Source organism: Mirounga leonina, unplaced genomic scaffold, assembly GCF_011800145.1.
Source record: "Mirounga leonina isolate KUSES-001 unplaced genomic scaffold, KU_Mleo_1.0 Mir_448, whole genome shotgun sequence".
NCBI lineage: Eukaryota > Metazoa > Chordata > Mammalia > Carnivora > Phocidae > Mirounga > Mirounga leonina.
In genome coordinates, this window is record NW_023270758.1 from 1461146 (window position 1) to 1482681 (window position 21536).

Here is a 21536-nt window from a genome sequence, read left to right on the forward strand (position 1 = left end):
CCACTCTGACGCATTCTGCTTCTTTCTCTTTAGCCCCTGTGTTGTTCCTTGGATATGATGACACACTCCTGCCTCAGGGTTTGTTACTGCTGTTCGCTCTACCAGCACCACTCTTCACACACACACACACAGACACACACACACACATACACACACACTAATGCACCCAGATAATCATGTGGATCATCCCCTTGCCTCCTTCTTGTCTTTGCTTTATTGCTATTCTATCAGTTAGAACTTCCCTGGCTACCCTATCTAAAAGCTCAATGTTTCCCACCTTCCCAATACTTCTTATCCATGTGATCCCTTCAATCTATTTTTCTGTATAGCAAGACCAATCAAGATAAGCAGAATTGCCTAGCCAGCCCCCCAGTTGATTCCAGGAACCCCAGTCATGCAATTGCTGTGGCGATTGAAAACGAATACAGCTTCACTCAAAAAGAAGCCTTGAAAGACCCTGCATTTCAAGACTATTGGGACTGGTGAGAGGTTCAGCAGCAAGCCACTGATAGCTTGATAGCTTCCAAGCTCAGAACCTAGGAAATGCAACCACCAGCGGCCAAGTTCAGAGAACATTAAAATCACTTACATTCAACATCAGCTGCTCTTTCCTCAGTGCTACTGGAATCCTGTGACTGGAATTAGTCTTGGTGAAGTCATTTGGTTTCAAGTAACAGAAACCAACTGAAATTAGTATAAGCAAAATCAAAACCCCTCTCAGCCTCAGTGGATCCCTAGGAAGAATTTGACTGGCTACCAGATTTGCAATAACTAGCTTCTTTGGGTAAGATGTTTTCATCCCTGGTCCATTCAGGATAGAAACACATAAACAAATATGGCCGTAGAGGTCCACCACTATAGGTAGATGGGCATTTCTCTAAGAATGTGGTGAGAGTGAGTGAGAAAGGAACCAACACATCCGTTTTTTGCCAATAGTACCACTTCCAAACCACTTAGGAAAAATCAATATGAAATGAGACTTACACTGTCCCCTAAGTACACAGACTTTTTGCCAAAAGCAATGGTGTGGCAGTCATGTTTTCTTTTTTTCTCTTTTTTTCTACTAACATCTATTCCCTCTTTTTCTGGAGACACCTCTGTGTTTCCTTTGGAGAATCATTCATCCACCTTTCTCAGTCCATGTGGTTTGAGTTGGGGTGATCCCACTTCTGGCTCTAGGTCTAGCCAATCAGCTTATTACATCACTCAGGTCTTAGTGTTTTGTTCAGGAATAGGCCTGAGCCCCAATTAAATCAAATGAAAGTCAAACCCACCCAGGATGTTTTCTGGAGGATTGCAAAGAGAACTTCTCTTTTGGCAGGGGGGCTGTTATCAGAAAGGACTGTGTGATCCAAGAGCTGTGGGGAGTATCACATGGGGCTTGGGAGTGAAGCCAACACAAAGGAAAACAGAGCTGAGAGATGGAAAGAGTTCCAGCCCTAATGATAAAATGTCTCTGGACGCACAACTACCTTAAGCTGGGTCTGTGTCCCAAACTTTTTAGTCATTTGGGCTAATAAATTTGCTATTATGCTTATGACATTTTGAGTTCAATTTCTTTCACTGGAATCCAAAAGACTCCCAAATAATATAGAGGATAAAAGTCCTATCTTCTCACTTGAATGGAGTGATGCCATTTTGTTTCTTTTCTTTTTTAAGATTTATTTATTTATTTTAGAGAGAGAGTGAGCATGTGGGTGGGGGAGGGGCAAAGGGAGAGAGAGAGAGAAGCAGACACCTCGCTGAGTGCAGAGCCTGATACAGGGTTCAATCTCACGACCCTAAGATCATGACCTGAGCTGAAATCAAGAGTCAGATGCTTAACCAACTGAGCCACCCGGATGCCCTGCCATTTTTGTTTCTTAAAGTGAGTGTATCCCATATCTAGTCCCAGATGAAGGATCTACAAATCTTCTGGGGAACATTTTTCTATGCTAGATGACACCAGTGAGAACCCTGTGCTACTAAAAGGGAAAAAGGGAATTTGAATTCTGACAAGAAAATAGACTGTCCTTGATCCTAGACCTCTTTAGCTATATCAGTAAGGCCCAAAGTTCACAGAACCTACAGCATGATGTCAATCAAGTGTAGAGTCAGTGGTACTCAAACTTCCAGGCTCATATGTATACTATGTAATAGGATGGTAGGATTCCGGGACTTCTATGACTTGCTGGGCTAACGAGGAGTGGTGGCATAATAAAAATCATTCTTATTTATTAATCAGAGCCTAGTTTCCAATGACCAAGGTAATATTTCCGTGTGTAGTCTTAGCCAGGGGCGATAACATTAATTGTTGCAATATTAGAGAAATGCAAATTTGGTTACATCCATTTTCTAGGACAATTTCTTTCTCCAAAGAAACTCCACACTTTCTTCCTTCTTCTGACAAAAGTTAGCCTCATTTTCCTAGTGTAAAAAAAAAAAAATTCTTTCATCAGAATCAGATTCTTTAAAGATCAAGAAACATACACAGATAACCTATAATAATGGGGGAAGGGTGTTGAAAGCACACAGATGACTATCACAGGGGAGTTCTTGATGAAATCTGTTTATCTTATCTATGTGGAATCCATTCCACTTTCTACTGGCAACAGAGCCTACATTTTCTTTTGGGGAAACATCAATTCCTACCTTAGTCTCTGTGATACTGGTAGGAACTCTAACCTCAATACCAATCATAACATTTCTCTCTCTGGACACATTTGGTTTAGGAAAGGGCGTGCTTCCGAAGCCAGCCAATGAAAACCTTCCCCCTGGAGAGAGTTTAGCCAGTATTTTGGCCACCAGATAAAAAGTCTTGCGGGAAGCTGCCTTTGTATGATCAGCACCGCGGACAGCAGTGCTCCTTTATGCAGGAGGTCTCCACTGGGATGTTGCTCTCCCAAATACTACTTGCAGCTTTGAGATGGATATAATAAGAATGAATTAGTGAAAGTGACCTCCTTCAATCAGGTTATTCAGTTGGTATGGGTGAGAGATGTCACAGTCAGATTGCCCTTAAAACTAGAAATGTCCAGTCAACTCTTGATGTTTGTCCTTGTGATAGTTACGTTCTATAAAATTGCCACGAACATTGAATTAACAGATATTGAACTATCACTCCTAAGCAAAATATAGAGTTAGGTTCTTGCAAGTTTCTGATCATAACATATTCATCAACTGATCAATAAATAACTTTTTAAAATGTGTGTTTCTGTTTAAAGATACCTTATTTAGGGCCTTCTGGGTGGCTCTGACTCTTGATTTCAGCTCAGGTCATGATCTCAGGGTCATGGGATAGAGCCCCATGACGGGCTCCTTGCTGAACATGAGCCTGCCTAAGATTCTCTCTCTCCCTGTGCCCCTCCCCCCACTTGCATGCACTTGGGTGCTCTCTAAGAAAAAAAAATTTAAATTTAAAAAATAAAGTTGCCTTATTTAATATACATGATTGAATAATCAACATTGAACTCATGGCCAATGGCACTATAACTCATGCATAAATGAAACTTATCTAACTCATATATTTTCTCTGAAAGGCATATCACAGCTTTTTTGTGCTTACAAATACTGGGCAGCATGTCAATGCTATGCTCAGATGCTGTTTTAAACAGCAACATCACCAACAAAAAGCATGAAAATGTGAAAAACTGGGCACTAAATAGGCTGCAAAAAGAACACTTGTTTACAGCGTGAGAGCTCAAACAAGCAGGCAGAGAAGATGGACGTCCCAGCTCAAGAAAAAGAAAGAAAATGTGCCCTTTCTCTGCCTTTTTCTTCTATTCCGGTTCTCGGTAGATTAGATGATGCCTACCCACATTGATGAGGATGATCTTTACTCACTCCACCAAATCAAATGCTAATCCAGAAACACCTTCACAGAAGTTCTCAGAAATAACATTTTCGGGCGCCTGGGTGGCTCAGTTGGTTAAGCGACTGCCTTCGGCTCAGGTCATGATCCTGGAGTCCCTGGATCGAGTCCCGCATCGGGCTCCCTGCTTGGCAGGGAGTCTGCTTCTCCCTCTGACCCTCCCCCCTCTCATGTGCTCTCTCTCATTCTCTCTCTCTCAAATAAATAAATAAAAAATCTTTTAAAAAAAAAGAAATAACATTTTCCCAGCTATATGGGCTTCCCTTACCCCAGTTAAGTTGACACATAAAATTAACCATCATTCCAAGTCTCGGGATACAAAAGATACTCAGAGGTTATAGAAGCCAAATCCCATACGGCCCTACATAATTCAGTTTACTCTTCCTTTTCTTGTGTCTCAGGGTGGATGATTAGGTTATCGACTTGAGATTTTTCTTCTTTCTTTATTCTTTTATTTTTTATTTTTTTTTTCTTTTTAAGTAGGCTCCACGCCCAGCCTGGAGCCCAACATAGGGCTTGAACTCATGACCCTGAGATCGAGACCTGAGCTGAAATCAAGATTCAGTTGCTTAACTGACTAAGCTACCCAGGCACCTCTCTTCTTCCTTTCTTTCTCTTTTTAAAGATTTTATTTATTTATTTGACGGAGAGAGAGAGAGAGAGCACAAGCAGGGGGAGCAGTAAAAGGAGAGGGAGAAGCAGGCTCCCCGCTGAGCAGGAAGCCAGATGCGGGGCACGATCCCAGGACCCTGGGATCATAAGCTGAAGGCAGACGCTTAACCATCTGAGCCACCCAGGTGCCCCGCCCCTCTTCTTTCTTAATACGGATATTTTCAGCTATAAATTTCCCTCTAAAAACTGCTTGAGCTACATCCCATAAAATTTTGATATGTTGAATCTTCATTTTCATTCATCTCAAAGTATTTTCCTTGCTTTTTTTTTTTTCATCTCAAAATATTTTTTAATTTCCTTGGGGTTTCTTCTTTTACCATTGGTTAGTTGGGAGTATTTTCTTTAATGTCCACATATTGGTGAATTCCCCACATTTCTTTCTGTTACTGATTTCTGATTTCCTTCAACTGTGGTTAGAAAATGTACAATGTATCATTTCAACCCTTTAAACATATTGGGAGTTGTTTTATGCCCTGCCATGTGGTCTGTCCTGGAGCCCTACAGGATTGAGTGCCGCTAAACTGGCTACCACTCTAACCCTCATATCCTATACTTACCCTTCACTTACTTACCCCATGCCAGCCTCCTTGCTATTTCTCAAACACTCCCGGGCATGTTCCCATCTCAAGGTCTTTGCATTGTAATTCCCTCTGCCTGGAACGCTCCTTTTCCTAATTTTTTCCTAGCTCTCCTTCAGATCTTCGCTCAAAAGTTGCCTTCCCAGCAAGACTTTGATGATCACTCTATTTAATTTGCAACCTCCAATGTTCTGTTCCCCTTTCCTGCTTTATTTTTCTCCATGCATCAACTTTCGTCAGTTACGCTGTGTATGTTACTTGTTTGTGTCTTTCTCCATTAGAATGTAAGCTCCTAAGAGCAGGTATTTTTGCTTGATTTATTTACTACTTTATCTCTAGCATACAGAACAGTGCCTATCACATAATAGAAGCTCAATATGTATTTTAGGAATAAATGAGTGAGTAAAATAATACAATCAGTTCTAATTTGGGTTATGGTTGACTCCCCTGCCTCTAGAAGGCTATGCCTGGTGAGAACAAGGTTGTTTCAGGCAGGGGAAATGCCCAGCTAACTGCAGACTGGACAGTTGAATGGGCCAATGAGACAGTTAGGTCTGTTAGCATTGGCAGAAATAGAAGAATGAGTGTTTAATGTTATTATTCTTTCAGCTTTTCTCTATGTTTGAAAATTTTCACAATAAAAGATTTAGAAAATAAGAAGTAGAGTAGTTAGTGATGTGCTCATTGATATAATATGGACATTTTTTTTCATCTACCAATGAAATGGATGATCTTGGGGCACCTGGGTTGCTCAGTCGGTTGGGCGTCTGGCTCTTGGTCTCGGCTCAGGTCTTGATCTCAGGGTCATGGGTTCTGGCCTTTTGGATTAAGGGTCCACTGTAAGTGACTTCACTTAAACTGAGTCACCTCTTTATTTATTTTTTAAAGATTTATTTATTTGAGAGAGTGAGTGGGGGAGGGGTAGAAGGCGAGAGAGAGAATCCTGAAGCAGACTTCCTGGTGAGCAGGGAGCATGACACACTGGGCTGGATCCTAGGACCATGAGATCTTGACCTGAGCAGAAATCAAGAGTCGGATGCCTAACCACTGGAACCACCCAGGTGCCCCCGAATCACCTCTTTAAAGACTACCTCCAAATATAGTCACATTCTCAAGTACTGAGGGTTAGGACTTATGAATTTGGTGGGGGGACAATATCCACCCCATAACACTGACATATTCAAGATGCTACAAATTGGTTTGCTTGTTATTTTCTTCCTCTCTGCAAATATTTGATATTATATTTTCAGCTCTGTTCTATCTTTACCTGATTTCCAGCTTTTGAAATTTCTTGACATCTCTCTGCTGGATTAGCTGTTACTAACTTGACAGCTTTACCTCCCTCTTCTATAGTTCCCTTGGCATCACAGGGAGGAAGCCTAGAATTACACTTCTAAGAATCTCTTTCTTAGTGTTTGCTAGTATGAGGTACCCATAAAGAATTTGGAAGATAAAAGAGACATTGTTATTTTCTGGTTTCAGTTGTAGGCAGACAGAGGAGCAAACAGCTGGGCCTGAAGTTCTCATTAGCTTCCAGGCATGCTACTGTAAGTCATTTCTTTTAATCCTGTGGGTAGGTGAGAAGACAGTGGGTCCTCCCAGAGCCCTTGAGCAGGGCTTGGATTTAGGTGAGGTAAGTGAGGCAGGGTCGTCCAAGGGCAGGGTCAGTGTCTGTTTTTATTTAAAAACTTGACATTTTGTTCATTATCGATTTTTTTCCATAAGTTTTCTTTTCTAAATATTGCATTAAAATGGGTTCTTTATTTGGATAAGTGAATTGGGATGGTTTATTTATGTGTCAACTCAACTGGGCTCTGGGATGCCCAGATAGCTGGGAAAACATTATTTCTGGTTGTGTCTGTGAGGGTGTTTCTGGAAGAGATTTGAACTGGCAGACTAAGTAAAGAAGATCACCCTCACCAATGCAGGTGAGCATCATCCAATCCACTGAGGGCCTGAATAGAGTGACAATGCAGAGGAAGAGTGAATTTGATTTTTTTTTTTTTAACTTGAGCTAGGACATTCGTCTTCTCCTGGCCCTGGACATTGGCACTCTTGGTTCTTGGTCTTGCAGACTCAGACTGGGAGTGACACCATTGGCCCTGTGATTCTGATGCCTTTGGACTGAATTATATCACCAGCTTTCCTCATTGTCTAACTTACAAACAGCAGATTGTGGGACTTCTCAGCCTCCATAACCACATGAGCCAATTCCTAGAGTAAATCTCCTTTCATATCTGTATATATCTATATATCTCTATATATCTATTCCATTGGTTTGTTTCTCCAGAGAACCCTAATACATAGTGCCTTGATGCTCTCTTAAAGTTTGTGTTTAAGGCAACTGCCTCACTTGCCTTGCCCTATCCCTGGTCTTGTCCTTGGGGAGGCACAGAACTTCCAGGTTGCTCCTGGGTTTCACTCACTTTGGTGATGCAGGCTGAGATGGGTGACAGTGGCTTGCTTGCCCTGCATTCCCCAGCCTTCCAAGGGTGGAGTAAGCCTCAACGTCCCCCTTCCTACCCAAAATACACAGAGTGGTTTCTGTTCTGATGGAACCTTGATTCATACAACCTTTCATCAACTGTATTCACTTTTTTTCTGATCTCTTTTGTGGATTTACATCTGTTTTATTCTTTTACTCTCATCTGAGTAATGTTTTGGTATGGAGCAGAGGAAGATTTATATGTTTAATCTGCACATTTTTCTAGAAATCCCTCTCTCCTCAAATTCCCAGAGTTCTGAATCATTTCAATAATTATTCATCACCCATTGCATCATATCAAATTATAACTGATCACATCTTCTCCATTTTTGTGCAAAATTTAAATCTTCAGTACTCCTCCTCGTGTCCACAGCATCCTACATTATCTGACCTCTTCCCCTCCTCCTCAACGGCATCTTTGGCCAGTTTCTGCTTTGCTCAATTTGTTGCAGCCACCCTGACCTCCTGCTCTTCTTCGAACATGCCAAACTCATCCTCAACTCAAAGAGTTTTTGTACTACCTCCTCCTTCCATCTGGAACAGTCTTCCCCAGATTTGTCCCCTTGCTTCATTCACTTCTCTGTTCAAATGTCCCTCCTCAGAGAGGCTTTCAATGCTCTATGTGAAAGAGTCTCTCCCCTTACTCCCCATATCCTTCCTAGGTTTTAGTTTCATTCAAAGCAATGATCAGTAGCTGAGATTACATAAGATATTTGTTTATTTGCTTATTTTCCCTCTGGAATGGTAAACATTTTGTATTTTCACTGCTGCATCCCCAGAATCTTGAACAGGTGCCTACCACATAGTGAGCACTCTAATATATTTTTTAAAGATTTTATTTATTTATTTGAGAGAGAGAGAGCGTGCATGTGCACGAGTGGAGGGAGGGGCAGAGGGAGAGAGAGAATCCCAAGCAGACCCTATGCTGAACGCAGAGCCCACTTGGGGCTCGATCCCATGACCCTGAAATCGCGACTCTAGCTGATACCAAGAATCGGACGCTTAACTGACTGCCACCCAGACACCCCACTCCAATATTTGTTGAGTGTTTACACTGGAATGGATCTCACAGTTCTCTGATTTTGGCAAATAAGTTAAAGGTTTTATTTTTTTCTTTTCCATGGTGTTCTGGTGTCACTCAGGCATCCACAACTCCTCCAGGGTCTCCATTCCCTGTTCCTGACTCCTGTCTGTGATGGTCTTACAATTCCCAGGAGGATCTCTGTCACGTGAGTAAGGGTCAGACTCCCCCTCCATTTGGACCTGCCTGATCTCAGAGACCTGGAAGCTGAAAGCCCCTGTGGGAGCCCCTCCTACCAAGCAAGTACATCAGTTGCTTCTTAAGATGCCCAGATGCGAACTCTCGCACAAAGCGATTCTTATTTCCTCTACCATTCTCAAGTCTTCCTTTCAAAAAACATTGATTGTTCAATATTATTTTTTAAATCTACTTTCAATTTTTAACTTAAATGCATTTTAATACACTTTTTTATGTTGGAATAATTTTAGATGTATAGAGAGTTGCAAAGAGAGTACAGAGTTCCTATATAAAATTACCCAGTGCCCCCCAAGGTTGACAGCTCATGCAACTATGGTACAATTGTTAAAACTAAGAAATTAGCCTTGGTGTCGATCAAGTCCAGATTTTACCTGGATTTCATCAGCCTTTCCATGAAAACTCTTTTCATGTTCCCGGATCCACCTTGATACATTTAGGCATCATATCTTGTTAGTCTTCTTTGGTCTTTGACAGTTTCTCAGTCTTTGATTTTCCTAACTTGGCATTTTCAAAGAGGACTGGTCAGTGATTTTGTAGACCGCCCCTAAATTTGGGTTTATGTGAAGTATTTCCTTATGATTCGACCAGAGTTATGGGTTTTGGTAAAGAATACCATAGAGGTGAAGTGCCTTCTTCATCACATTGTATATACTAGGGTTTGATGTTTAATTTTATATGTCAACTTGACAGGGTCATGGGGCACCCAAATATTTGATCAAACATTATTCTGGGTGTTTTTGATGAAAGTAACATTTAAATTGTTAGCCTGAGTAAAGCAGATTGCTCTCCCCAATTTGGGTGGGCCTCATCCAATTGGTTGAAGGCCTGAATAGAATAAAAATGTTGACTCTCCCTCAATTAAGAAGGAATTCCTCCTGCCTGACTGAATGAGCTGGGACATGGGTTTTTTTTTGTGTGTTTTGTTTTGTTTTCCTGCCTTTGGACTTGAACTGAAGCATTGGCTTTTCCTGCTGGCCTTTGACCTAGAAGTAGACCATTGGTTCTATTAGGTTTCCAGCTTGATGACTGCAAATCTTGGGAATTGTCAACCTCCGTAATGATGTGAGGCAATTCTTTATAATATATCTTTCTGTCCTTTTTTCCCCCTGAATCTCTGCCCCACCCCATCTCTGGTTCTCTCTCTATATATATATGCATGTATGTATATACACACACATGTCTTATTAGTTCTGTTTCTCTGGAGAACCCTGGTTATGACAAGGGGTTACTTAATATCAACCTGACTTATCCCTGGGTGATGTTAACTTGATCACTTGGTTAAGCTAGTGGCTGCTAGGTCCCTCCACTGCAAAATTACTCTTTTTCCCTTTCCACACTTCATTCTTTGGAAGTGAATCACTAAGTCCACATTCAACTTCATATCACTGTAGCAAGAGGATAATCAGTGTTGCTATAAATAGAGGACAATTGTAAAAATGAATAGAGGAAAACAAAACAATGTAATTAAAGTCTATCTAGATACTTTTTTGGTTATTCCATTGTAAGTAACAAATTACCCCACAAGGGAACGGTTTAAAACAATACAATAATTTATTTTGCCCATGAGTCTGGGCAGGGCTTGGCAGGGAAGGCTTGTCCCTGCTGTAGGGGCATCACGGGGTGGATTGACCCACTTCCAGGATAGCTCACTCACACGGCTGGCAAGTTGGTGCTGGTTGCCAGCCGGAACTCAGCCAGGGCCTGGGGCTCAGGGCTTTGGGCCTGGTTCTATGTGGACCTCTCAGCGTGGCCTGGGCGAGAGAGACAATTGAAAGGCACATCGTGTTTTATGATCTAGCCTCGGAAGTCACATAGTGTCACTTCTGCGGAATTCTGCTAGCCAAGATAGCCATGAAAGCCCACCAAGTTTCCAAGGGGAGGGGGCATAGACTCTACCTCTCACTGGGGAGTGGCAAGGTTCTCAAAGAGCATGTGGGATGTAGGCTACAAACTATCCCAATAGTGTTGCCTGCTGAAGGCTCTGAACAAGCCTGCTCCATTGGTGTTTAAGAAGAGAGAGAAAGAAAGATATTAGCAGGGGGCACCCTGGGTGGCTCCGTCAGTTAAGTGTCTGCCTTCGGCTCAGGTTATGATCCTGGGGTTCTGGGATCGAGCCCCGTGTTGGGCTCTCTGCTCAGCGGGGAGCCTGCTTCTCCCTCTGCCTGCCCCTCGTCCTGCTTGTACTTTCTCTCTCTGTGTCAAATAAATAAATAAAAATCTTTAAAAAAAAAAGAAAGATATTAGCAAGTGTTGGAGCAATGTACAAAACATTCTAGCCCCATGTTGAGACAGTTTCTTTTAAAAGGAAATGAATGGAAAGGACATATTTTTCTTATCGTGTATTTCTGAGTCTATGGAGCTACTTTAAACTTGAACCTCCTTGACATCCAGAACTTTTCATGTCCCTGCATCTTTACACATGTGGTTCTCTCTTCTTCAGGTTCCCTTACTCCCTTCTCTGCCTAGAAAACTCATTTTCACTCTTCCAAACCCAGCTCGTTCTCTGAGGCAAGAACAACATCCTGTTTATTCTAGCCCTTATTTATCCCTTGCATTATAATTTCTCTGAGACCTGTTTGGCTTCCCACATTCACTCACTATATTTTGAATTCCTAAAGCATAGGAACCACATGTTATTTGTAGTTAGAAATTTTTGCCCATTTTACCTCTCCTTGCCACACCCTAACCCCACACTATATTTCCTACCTGGGCAACTCCTATTTAACCTTAAAAACCCAGATTGACTAATACTTTCTAAATGAAGTGCTTGCTACCTCCTCTCAACCGAATTATTAACTTCATCTTCTGTAATCTCTCAGGATCTCATTTGTATCTCTAGGACAATGTCTGGGTGTATGTTACAGTGCAATTCTGTAGAGGGTACACCAGTCTTTCAGGGCTGGATATGAGTTAAATCATCCTTGTCGTAGACCAGTTCCCCAGCACCAGACCCTGAGATGACAATTCACATGAAACGATTTATTCAGGAAGAGCTCTTAGAAGAAACTCCTGAGAAGGGAGGGGAGCAGGTCACAGAAAAGGAAGAAGTCGAGCAAGGATGGGATGAGGGGCAAGGTCTCAGAAAGAGTATCTTTAGCCTAACCCTTCAGGGAGCTCTGGAATGTTACCCCTCACAATTTGTCCTGACTGGAGGCAGGGAAGCTGGCTTCCGTACTCCGGCACCCAACTGTCATTGGCTAAGGGCCACCCCAGAAAACAAACCCTAGGTACTTTCAGTTTTCTGTGTGAGCAGACATGACGGTGGCAATAGCCCAAAAGCAGGCACCAAAAGACAGTCACATTTGTAGCAAGGTACACAGCTGGGGGCGGCCACAGAAAAGGCAAAAGGATCCCACAGGATCTGGGTAGGGCCCCCACAGTGTCAGCTACAGTCCTGGATCTTAGTGAATGCCCTTGGATAGAAGAAATGACTAGTGAACAGGGAAGGCCATCACACCAATGACAATAGAGCCACCATTTGAAGAATAGATTTAACTTGCATCCATGGCCCTGAGCTAAAAATGAAAATAAAACCTGAAGCGAATTCTTTGTAAGATCTCGCTAGCAAACTGGAAAACATGGGTGATTTTCTAACGAGATAAAAATGGCTGAAATTAGGGGCGCCTGGGTGGCTCAGTCGTTAAGCGTCTGCCTTCGGCTCAGGTCATGATCCCAGGGTCCTGGGATCGAGCCCCGCATCGGGCTCCCTGCTCTGCAGGAAGCCTGCTTCTCCCTCTCCCACTCCCCCTGCTTGTGTTCCCTCTCTAGCTCTCTCTCTCTCTGTCAAATAAATAAATAAATAAATCTTTAAAAAAAATGGCTGAAATTAATTCAAGAGGAGAAAGAAAATTTAGACAGACCGGTATTAATGGATGAAATTAATGGATGAAAAGTATTTCAAAGAACTGCCTGCTCTACCTGATCTAGAGAGTAAATTGGGTGAATTTTATAACCTTTGAAAACACATCATGTAAATTGTTACAGACCTAAAGAAAATAGGGACACTTCACAGTTGTTTTTAAAAAGCTGGTAAGGGGCTCAGTTGGTTGAGCGACTGCCTTCGGCTCAGGTCATGATCCTGGAGTCCCTGGATCGAGTCCCGCATCGGGCTCCCTGCTCGGCGGGGAGTCTGCTTCTCCCTCTCCCTCTCATGCTCTCTGTCTCTCATACTCTCTGTCTCAAATAAATAAATAAAATCTAAAATAAATAAATAAATAAAAAGCTGGTAAAACTGAAACCTGACAAGAATACTGAGCACACACACAGCCTGCAAGCTGGCTTTCTTATAAAAATAGTTGTGAAATTCTCTACGAAACTGTTAGCAAGTAGACAGAGAGATACACTTGATGCCTACCAATATGGCGTACCAGGTGGGTAGGTTACAATGGACATCTGGCATTTCGGGCTGCCCGGCATTCCATGGTCCTCCTTTCGGAGGGAATCTCAAGATAGATGGGAAGTAGCTCCATCTCCCATGATGGAAGCTGTAGGGAGATATGGTCCTGTCCCTACATCCCAGCAGCTTGTGACCAGAACTAGGATCTAGCCCAACAACTGGGTGCTTCCATTTTGGGCTTAGGATTTTGAAGGAGTGACAGCAAAAGCTCAGGGACAATCAAGAAACTATTCAAGATTCTTCAGAGTGGCTATGGCAGAACCAAGAGTCCAACAGTGTGGGCTGCCACTGTCAAATGGTGGTGCTGGTCTTGGTGGTAGTGGCGTGTCCAGCTTCACCGATGGTGCCATCTTAAGTAGAATTTTCTGGAGCAGGTCCCTGGCTGTGTACTTTCTTCTTTCCCAAGTCTGATTCTGAAGCTTCTCTGACAGTCCTGTGAGCTGCTCCATATCCACCCTTCCAATAAGCTCCTTTTCTGCATAAGTTAGCTAAAAGTAGTTCATGTTGTTCGTTACCCAAAACCCATGATGGGTATACAGGTCAAAGGTGAAATAAAAATGAAAATAAAGTAAAAATTTAAAAAAGCATATGCTCATCACTGTTCATGCCCAGAGGGCATTTGATAAAATTCAAGATCCATTTCTGATAATAACCCTTTCTGAAGGAGGAATAAATGGATACCACTTTAATGCAATAAATAATATATATCTCAAACCAAAGCAAGCATCATGCTTAATGGTGAGGCACTGGAAGCATTGCTGTGAATGTCAGGAACAATGCAGGCTTTCCCACTCTCATTAATATTACTTAACAGAATTCTGGATGGGCAATTAGACAAGAAAAAAATAATGGTGAGGTAGATATATTATAAAGGAAGAGGCCAAATTATTATCTCATGCATGGATAGGAGTTCCTGAAAAACCCAAGAGCATCAACAGAAAATTGTAAGAAAGAACTAAAGTATATCAAGGTGGCTGGTTACAAAAATAATTTTGTCATAGAGACAAATAACAGAAAATACAATGGCATAAAAATACCCCATTCATGATAGCAACAGGGAGGAATAAACTCATTAATGTTACACAGACCTGTGGAAGGGAACTGTATTTTGAAAGGCATTAAAAATCCTCGTGTAGGGGCGCCTGGGTGACTCAGTCGGTTAAGTGTCTGCTTTGCGCTCAGGTCATGATTCCAGGGTCCTGGGATCAAGTCCCAGGTCCGGGCTCTCTGCTCAGTGGGGAGTCTGCTTCTTTCTTTCCCTCTGCCCCTCTGCTCCTTCCCCTACTTGTGTGCACTTTCTCTCTCTCTCTCAAATAAATAAAACCTTAAAGAAAAAGTCCTTCTGTAATTTTTAAAAGAAGTACTTTATTCCCAGATAAGAAGGTAAATATTGTGATGATGTCAATTTTCCCTAAATTAACCTATATGAATTAATCCTCCCTAAGGATTAAGTTCATCTGAGAGAAAAAGGAAACAGCCTATCAAATACTAAGGGGTATTGTCTTACCAAACATTGCAATATATTCTAAACCTATATTATCAGGGAATACAGAGACACATCAAAGAGATAGAACAGAATGTTTAAGCACTCTAAATGTATGTGGCATTTAATATGTGACAAAAAGTGACATTATAAAGCAGTAGGAAAAAGTTAGATAACTTTAAGTGGTGCTGAGACAGCTGGCTAGCCATGTAAGGTGGATAAAAGGCAAGATCCCTACCTCATTTCTCACCCGAAAATAAATTCCAGATGGAGCCAACATTAAAAGTAAGGCAAAAGAAAAAAAAAAAAAGGAACTATAATAGAACTAAATGAAAACAGAGTGAGTACTCTTATGATTTTGGAGTGGGGAAAGGCTGTTTTCTTAATCATGTTTATACAAAAAAATCAGAAATCTTTATGAAAAAATACTAATCAACCTGACCATATAAAATAACTACAATTTCCTATTTAATATCAAAACTTTATAAATATGGTAAAAGAATAAATGGTATAGACCAAGGAATGATATAATTCACATAAGAAGTGCTTTTATTAGCAGGCATTTATAAAAAGAACACATCAAAGAAAAAATGGCCAAATGATGTGGGCAGGTAAATCACACCAGTAAAAATACAAATTGCTAAAAAAAAAAAAAAAAAGGCATTATTAGTCATTTTCTTGCTTGCAAACAACAGAAACTGACACGGGTTAATTTCAGCAGTAAAGGAATTTATAGGAAGCCTATCAGACTGGCTCCCACAATAAACAGAGCCAGAGAAACAGGCTTGGGCAGAGACCCAGGGAGGCAGACACCAGTAAGAACTTGCCACTTGAGCAGCCAGCGGGACCCTCTCTGTCATTATCGCTGGCTCTGCCACCACTTCATCTCCGCTGAATATAGAGCCACTAGATTCACTAATTTGCTGTGTTGTCTCCAACTAACCTTGCATCAATACTTCCCGAGCCAAGGCCCAGTTGGGAGCATCTGATTGCCCTTGCTTAGGTCACCTTCCTGGGCTCTGGCATCCTGGGGTTGGGAGGGAAATACCTGCTCCCCAGCTCCTGCCCATTTTTCACTGTGGGAGCTTGAGCTGTCCTGTGTAATTTGGGATCCTTTCCAAATAGGAAGTCTGTTTAGATGCTAGATAGCTAAAGAAACAGCACATGTTGTTCAACTTCATTCCTACAAATACGAGCCCATAACATGACATCTTCTGTTCATTGAATTTGCCAGTGTAAAAAAGCCTGAAAAACTCAACACTGTCTTGGGATTGGAAAATGTGTGCCCCCCTCCTCTTCACTGTTGGCAGGATAAAGCCTTTCTGGAGGTCAGCTTGACAACAGGTGTCAAAATATGAAATGTGCATAACCTTTAATCCAAGGTGTCAGTTTAAGGAGATAGTCGCAGGAATGAACCAAGTTTGGATCGCGATGATTATTCACCGCATTGCTCCTTCTAATTTGTGTTTCCCTGGCGCAGGGAGGGTAAAGGATGGGTACAAAGAGGGATGATTGAAATTTACTACAGAATCTTGTTTGGGGTGGGTCTTAAAAAAAAGACATCTAGGCACTCCAATTAGGAATTCTTTTCCAACCCTGTTCTGGCCAAGCTGGGGTAGGTTGGCTTTGGGGCTCCATGGGGACCAATAAATGTGGAATGGTGGGAGGGGCCAGATTGGGAAGGGGGTCATGTGTCTCACTAAGGAGGTCCCATGTTGTTTAGATACATTGCTGCCAAATAATCACTATGCTACAATGATGGCTACCTTACTAGGTATCCAATAATGAATAAGATGAGCCCCTGCTGGATTGAAGCCTATACTTCAGGGCAGGTGACAGGTTGTAAGCTGACTTCTACTATGGTAACGTTAGCGTCATGACTAAGAGGTGCCAAGAAGGGACAAGGAGAGGTTAGCTAAGTGAAGAGGCTCAAGGAAAGGAGTTTGGCACAGAGGAAACAGCTTGAGCAAAGGCCCACATGTCTAGATCAAATTGCCTGAGGGCGTGGAGGGAAGACCAAGACTTTCCATAGTGCCAGGGGCTGGAGGGCAACTCTAGTGGGAGATCAGAGAGGACTGTATTTTAGTGGACTCAGTGGAAACCACCCTCAGGATTACAGCTAAACCACACTACTACATTTTGGATTTCAGCTATATGCTGGTGGGAAAAGGTAGAAGTGGAAACCAGGTGAGGGGAGGGGGCAATGTTCAATGGGGGTGAGCCTGAGCCCCTGTCTGGTGGTGCTAAGCTAAGGAAGTCAGATCTGGTAATGGGCTCAGCCCTAATTTCTTTGAAGTACACGATGAACTGGGATTCCATGAGCCTCGCTTAGACTGGAAGCAGGGCCTGGGCATTGGGTCATATTCAGGCTAAGGCTCTAGTATAAAGAGAAGCAGCGTGGTAAACTTCCCCTGGTCTTCGACTTTCAGTTTAATAAATTAAAAAAAGTAGGATTTGTTAGCATCTGCTGTGTGCCAGCCATGTAAGACAGTACAAGGAAAGAATGATGTTCTGGAAAGCAGTCAGCAGGACAGTCACGAGGACAAGTCCTGTTGGTAGATAAGATCGAAGATTATTTACAGCAGCTAGGACAAAACCTGATCTTGACCAAATCAGGATCTCTCTTGGGTTAAATACCTAGCCCTAATTAAAGTGGCTCAGTGTCTTAGTTTGGGTTGTCCTTAGACCAGAGCCTGAGACAACGACCCAGGTGCCGGTAGTACATTTGGGAGGTGATCCCAGAAGCAGGAGTGAGGGAGTAGAGTAGAAAGAGGGAGACAGGGAAGTAGAGAAATCCAGAAAAGGGTGCATTATTGAACTGGTTATACAGGGCAAATGGGCCTGCATTCCTCTGGGGACTCTCTGAAGAACCCCATTATGTACACCTTAGAGTTGTCTCCCTAAAGGATGAGAGGCCTGGGAGTTTATCCAGTGGCTGGTATTTCCCACTGGTTGAAGGTTGCCCCTGTTGGGGGAGAAGGAGTTGTTAATTCAAACTCCCCTCTGATGAGAGTTCTTTGGCTTTGGAGAAAACCCTCAGGCAGAAAAGCAAAAGGGGTATTTGAAGTGGGGGACAGTCACAACGCAGTGGCTTACACAGTTTATAATGGTGCCTGAAATTGGAGATGGGCTCTGGGCATAAAACGTGGGGAGTGAAAAGCTTTTGCTATGTTTAATTTCCTTCTAAAGCAGTTTATTCATTCAACCAAACATTTATTAGAGACATGGTCAATGCTGGGCATCTATGGTCAGCAAAACAGATCTAGTCTCTGCCTTAAGAGCTGGTAGTCTTTTGCGGATTTTGAGCAAGCAGGATGGTGCTATGAACATCTAGGTCCAAAACGGAGAAGTGCTAAAAAAAAAAAAAAAAAAAAAAAGCAGCTTGGGAAAACTAATTGAGGGCTAACTTCTTTTTTTTTTTAAAGATTTTATTTATCCATTTGACAGAGAGAGACACAGCGAGAGAGGGAACACAAGCAGGGGGAGTGGGAGAGGGAGAAGCAGGCTCCCCGCAGAGCAGGGAGCCCTATGTGGGACTCAATCCCAGGACCCTGGGATCATGACCTGAGCCGAAGGCAGTCGCTCAACCGACTGAGCCACCCAGGCGGAGGGCTAACTTCTAAGTCCATTTGACATTTAGGGAGACCACAGCCCCAAGACCCTTCCCACCACCTAAAAACAAGCAAGCAAGCAATCTTTTAACATAATGGCTGGGTATTGTGATAAAAGCTTTGTCAAAGTGCTTGAAATTCCATTAAAAGCTATTCCTTTCTTTTGTCCTTCCCTCACCCATGATTTTCATATTTGAAAAAAACTCAAACATGTCTGCCAAGGTTGAGGGCCATTGCATTCACACTAAAGTATGAATGATCAAATTGCTTTCTTCCTGGTGTCTAGATGAGCTCAAGATGAAGTGAAGAATGGATATTTTGACTAAGAGGTGGGAATGTAGGTGATTTGGAGGCTAGTGCAGAGCACCCTGGGTGGGGGGTGGTCACCATAAAGGCCATGTTTACTCGGGGTGGAAGGCTCCGGCAAAAACCATTTACTCTGAAATGTGGTGTAAGGTGGGGTTTATGTTTTAAAAAGGCGAAGGGCTCTCCCTTCCCTGATTTCTCCTTTATGCAGTAACCAGGACTCAGGATAAAGGTCAGCAAAGGACAATCTACAGAGAGGAGGTCACAAACCAGTTGATTTTGAGCTCAAGGGAGCCCAAAGATGTACTTTTTTCCCCTGCACTATTTTTTAGTTGAACCAACATTTAAAAATAGGATTCCCAACTTCTCTTTAAAAAGTCAGATGATCTGAGCCCTCATTTTTGCATGGGAACAATTGGATCAGCTGAGTGGCAGCCACCCCCTTTAGAAAGATGTTGATTTGCAGTTTGCCGTGGTCCCCACCATTCCTTATATTCTCCCCAACAGTCAAATCACTTTAAGTATTAATTGGTCAATACGATGATTGAAACACCATGATTCTTTACTCACTGATATGACCTATCTTGGTCCCTGTGATATTTGTGGATCTGTGACCTTTCGTTTGGAGATCAAGTCTTGGGGCTTTGAACCAAACTTGGTTTTGAAATGGATACATTGTACCAATCTCAAAGGCACTGAACTGAAAATTAAGGGAAATATTGCATGCTTAGCACAATGCTTGAAACATAGCAGCTATTAACAGCATCCGCGAGTGGGAAATGCAAGAGGGCAGGCAAAAACCGTGTTAATTTCATGTTTTGTCATATTCCCAGAGCCTAGCAGTGCCTGGCATACAGGAATAACTATTTGTTGAATGAATGAATGATGGTAGAGCTCAGCGGGGATTTAAAGGTAGGCCTGCAAAGGAAGGTAATTCTGATTATACCGTTTCACTGCAAGCCCAAGGTGCCACCTGGAAGACAAGCCTGCCAGGACGTGCCAGACTCTGTGATGGCGTTCTGGTATGCACGCAGGCAGTCGGGTCCCTCAGGAGCCTGGCAGGGCTGGCTCGCTCAGGACTGGTCAGGCCCATGTCTATTATTTCTCCCAGGGTCTGGTGAGGGGCGGTAACCTGATCTCCGCACTTTCCCAAGGCCTCCGCCTTCAGATCAGAAGACCGAGACCCACGCCTGGGGTCCATCCCTGGGCACGAGCCCAGCGCTGTCCGCCGCGCCAGGACCGTGCCCACACCAGACATGGCCTCTCTCGGACTTCACAAAGCGGGACCGCCCCGGAGCCGCGAGTCATCTGGTCTGGCTGGAGGGGCACCTCCATTCCCACAGTCAACATGGCAGCCGCCACGGCTTCAGCGCCGGGCGGGCTGCGCCGAGAGGCGCGTCACGTGAGCGGCCCAGCTGGGCGGATCGCGCGCGCGCCCGCCCGCCCCGCCGGCAGCCGCTCGCTCACTAGCTCGCTCGGCGGCGCCCTGAGGTGTGTGGGGCGTCGAGCCCCCCAGCCCCGTGAGGCGCTGCGCGGCGCGGCGGGATGCGGCGGCGGCCGTGGCGGGGCCGCGGGCCGGGCGGGCGGGCTCGGTGATGAGCGTCGGCAGCCGCCGCCATGTCCAAGGTAACGGCGCCGGGGCCCGGGCCGCAGCCAGTGGCGGCGGCGGGCGGGAAGGAGAAGCGCTCCTTCAGCAAGCGGCTGTTCCGGAGCGGCCGCGCGGGCGGCGGCGGCGGCGCTGGGGGCCCCGGGGGGCCCGGGCCGGCCGCGCCCGCCTCGCCCTCGTCGGCGCGCTCGGTGGGCAGCTTCATGAGCCGCGTTCTCAAGACGCTGTCCACGCTCTCGCACCTTAGCTCCGAGGGCGCCGCCCCGGACCGCGGCGGCCTCCGCAGCTGCTTCCCACCCGGGCCGGCCGCCGCGCCCACGCCGCCGCCGCCGTGCCCGCCGCCGCCCGCCTCGCCCGCGCCGCCCGCCTCCGCCGCCGAACCGGTGCCCGGGGTGGCGGGGCTCCGGAACCACGGCAACACGTGCTTCATGAACGCCACGCTGCAGTGTCTCAGCAACACCGAGCTCTTCGCCGAGTACCTGGCGCTCGGCCAGTACCGGGCGGGGCGACCCGAGCCCTCGCCCGACCCCGAGCAGCCTGTGGGCCGCGGCACGCAGGGCCAGGGCGAGGTCACCGAGCAGCTGGCGCACCTGGTGCGGGCCCTCTGGACCCTGGAGTACACCCCGCAGCACAGCCGCGACTTCAAGGTGAGCCCCGCCGCGTCCCCACCCCCAGGAGGGGCCCTGCACCCCGCGTCCCTGGGGCACCGTCTCCCAACGTCTTGCATTCCTCCTTTCCTGGCGGCGCGGCGGGCTAACCAGCGCCCGGATCTGAAGAGGTGTGGGCCCCGAGTCTAGGACCGATGCCACTGGTTGTAAGGGAGACGCACCCATTCATTCATCGTGTGTTTATTAAGGGCTGACTACGTACGTGGCCCTGTGATGGGCCCTGGAGGGCTCTGGCAATGAAAAGACCGGCTGCCGTCATGGAACTCACATTCTTGGGGGTGGGAGTGTTGAGCCTGGCTTCAGATCCTCGTTTTGCCACTTACCAGCAGTGTGAACTCGGGCGGGTTACTGAAACTCTCTGTGACAGTTTTCTCATCTAGTACCTGCGTCATAGGTGGTTGTGAGCCGCAAACAGGTTGATCTGTTAGGTTGAACCCAATGAGGTCACCCATTTTTGACCGTTTTTGACTTACAGGTTGGCACTTTTAAAGCGTTCAACCTGATGTGTAAATCGCTTCCGTCGTACATAGTACCATGTGTATTTGCTGCGTTATTGTTTTTATTATTAAAGATTTCAGTAAAGTAAAAGGGTAGTATCAGTG

General features: G+C 44.6%; 1 protein-coding gene across 3 annotated transcripts in view; it reads left to right on the top strand.

The window, feature by feature from the left end:
* The first annotated feature begins 20242 nt into the window (after window positions 1-20242).
* The window catches only part of USP31 (ubiquitin specific peptidase 31), a 166769-nt gene continuing 165475 nt past the window's right edge, over window positions 20243-21536 (top strand). For all 3 annotated transcript variants that reach the window (XR_004676222.1, XM_034988065.1, XM_034988064.1), the window contains exon 1: window positions 20243-20913. Coding sequence is in view for 2 of the 3 variants with exons in the window: in XM_034988065.1 (XP_034843956.1) it covers window positions 20278-20913 (636 nt within the window). In the remaining variant the exon portion in view is untranslated. The remainder of the gene's footprint in view (window positions 20914-21536) is intronic.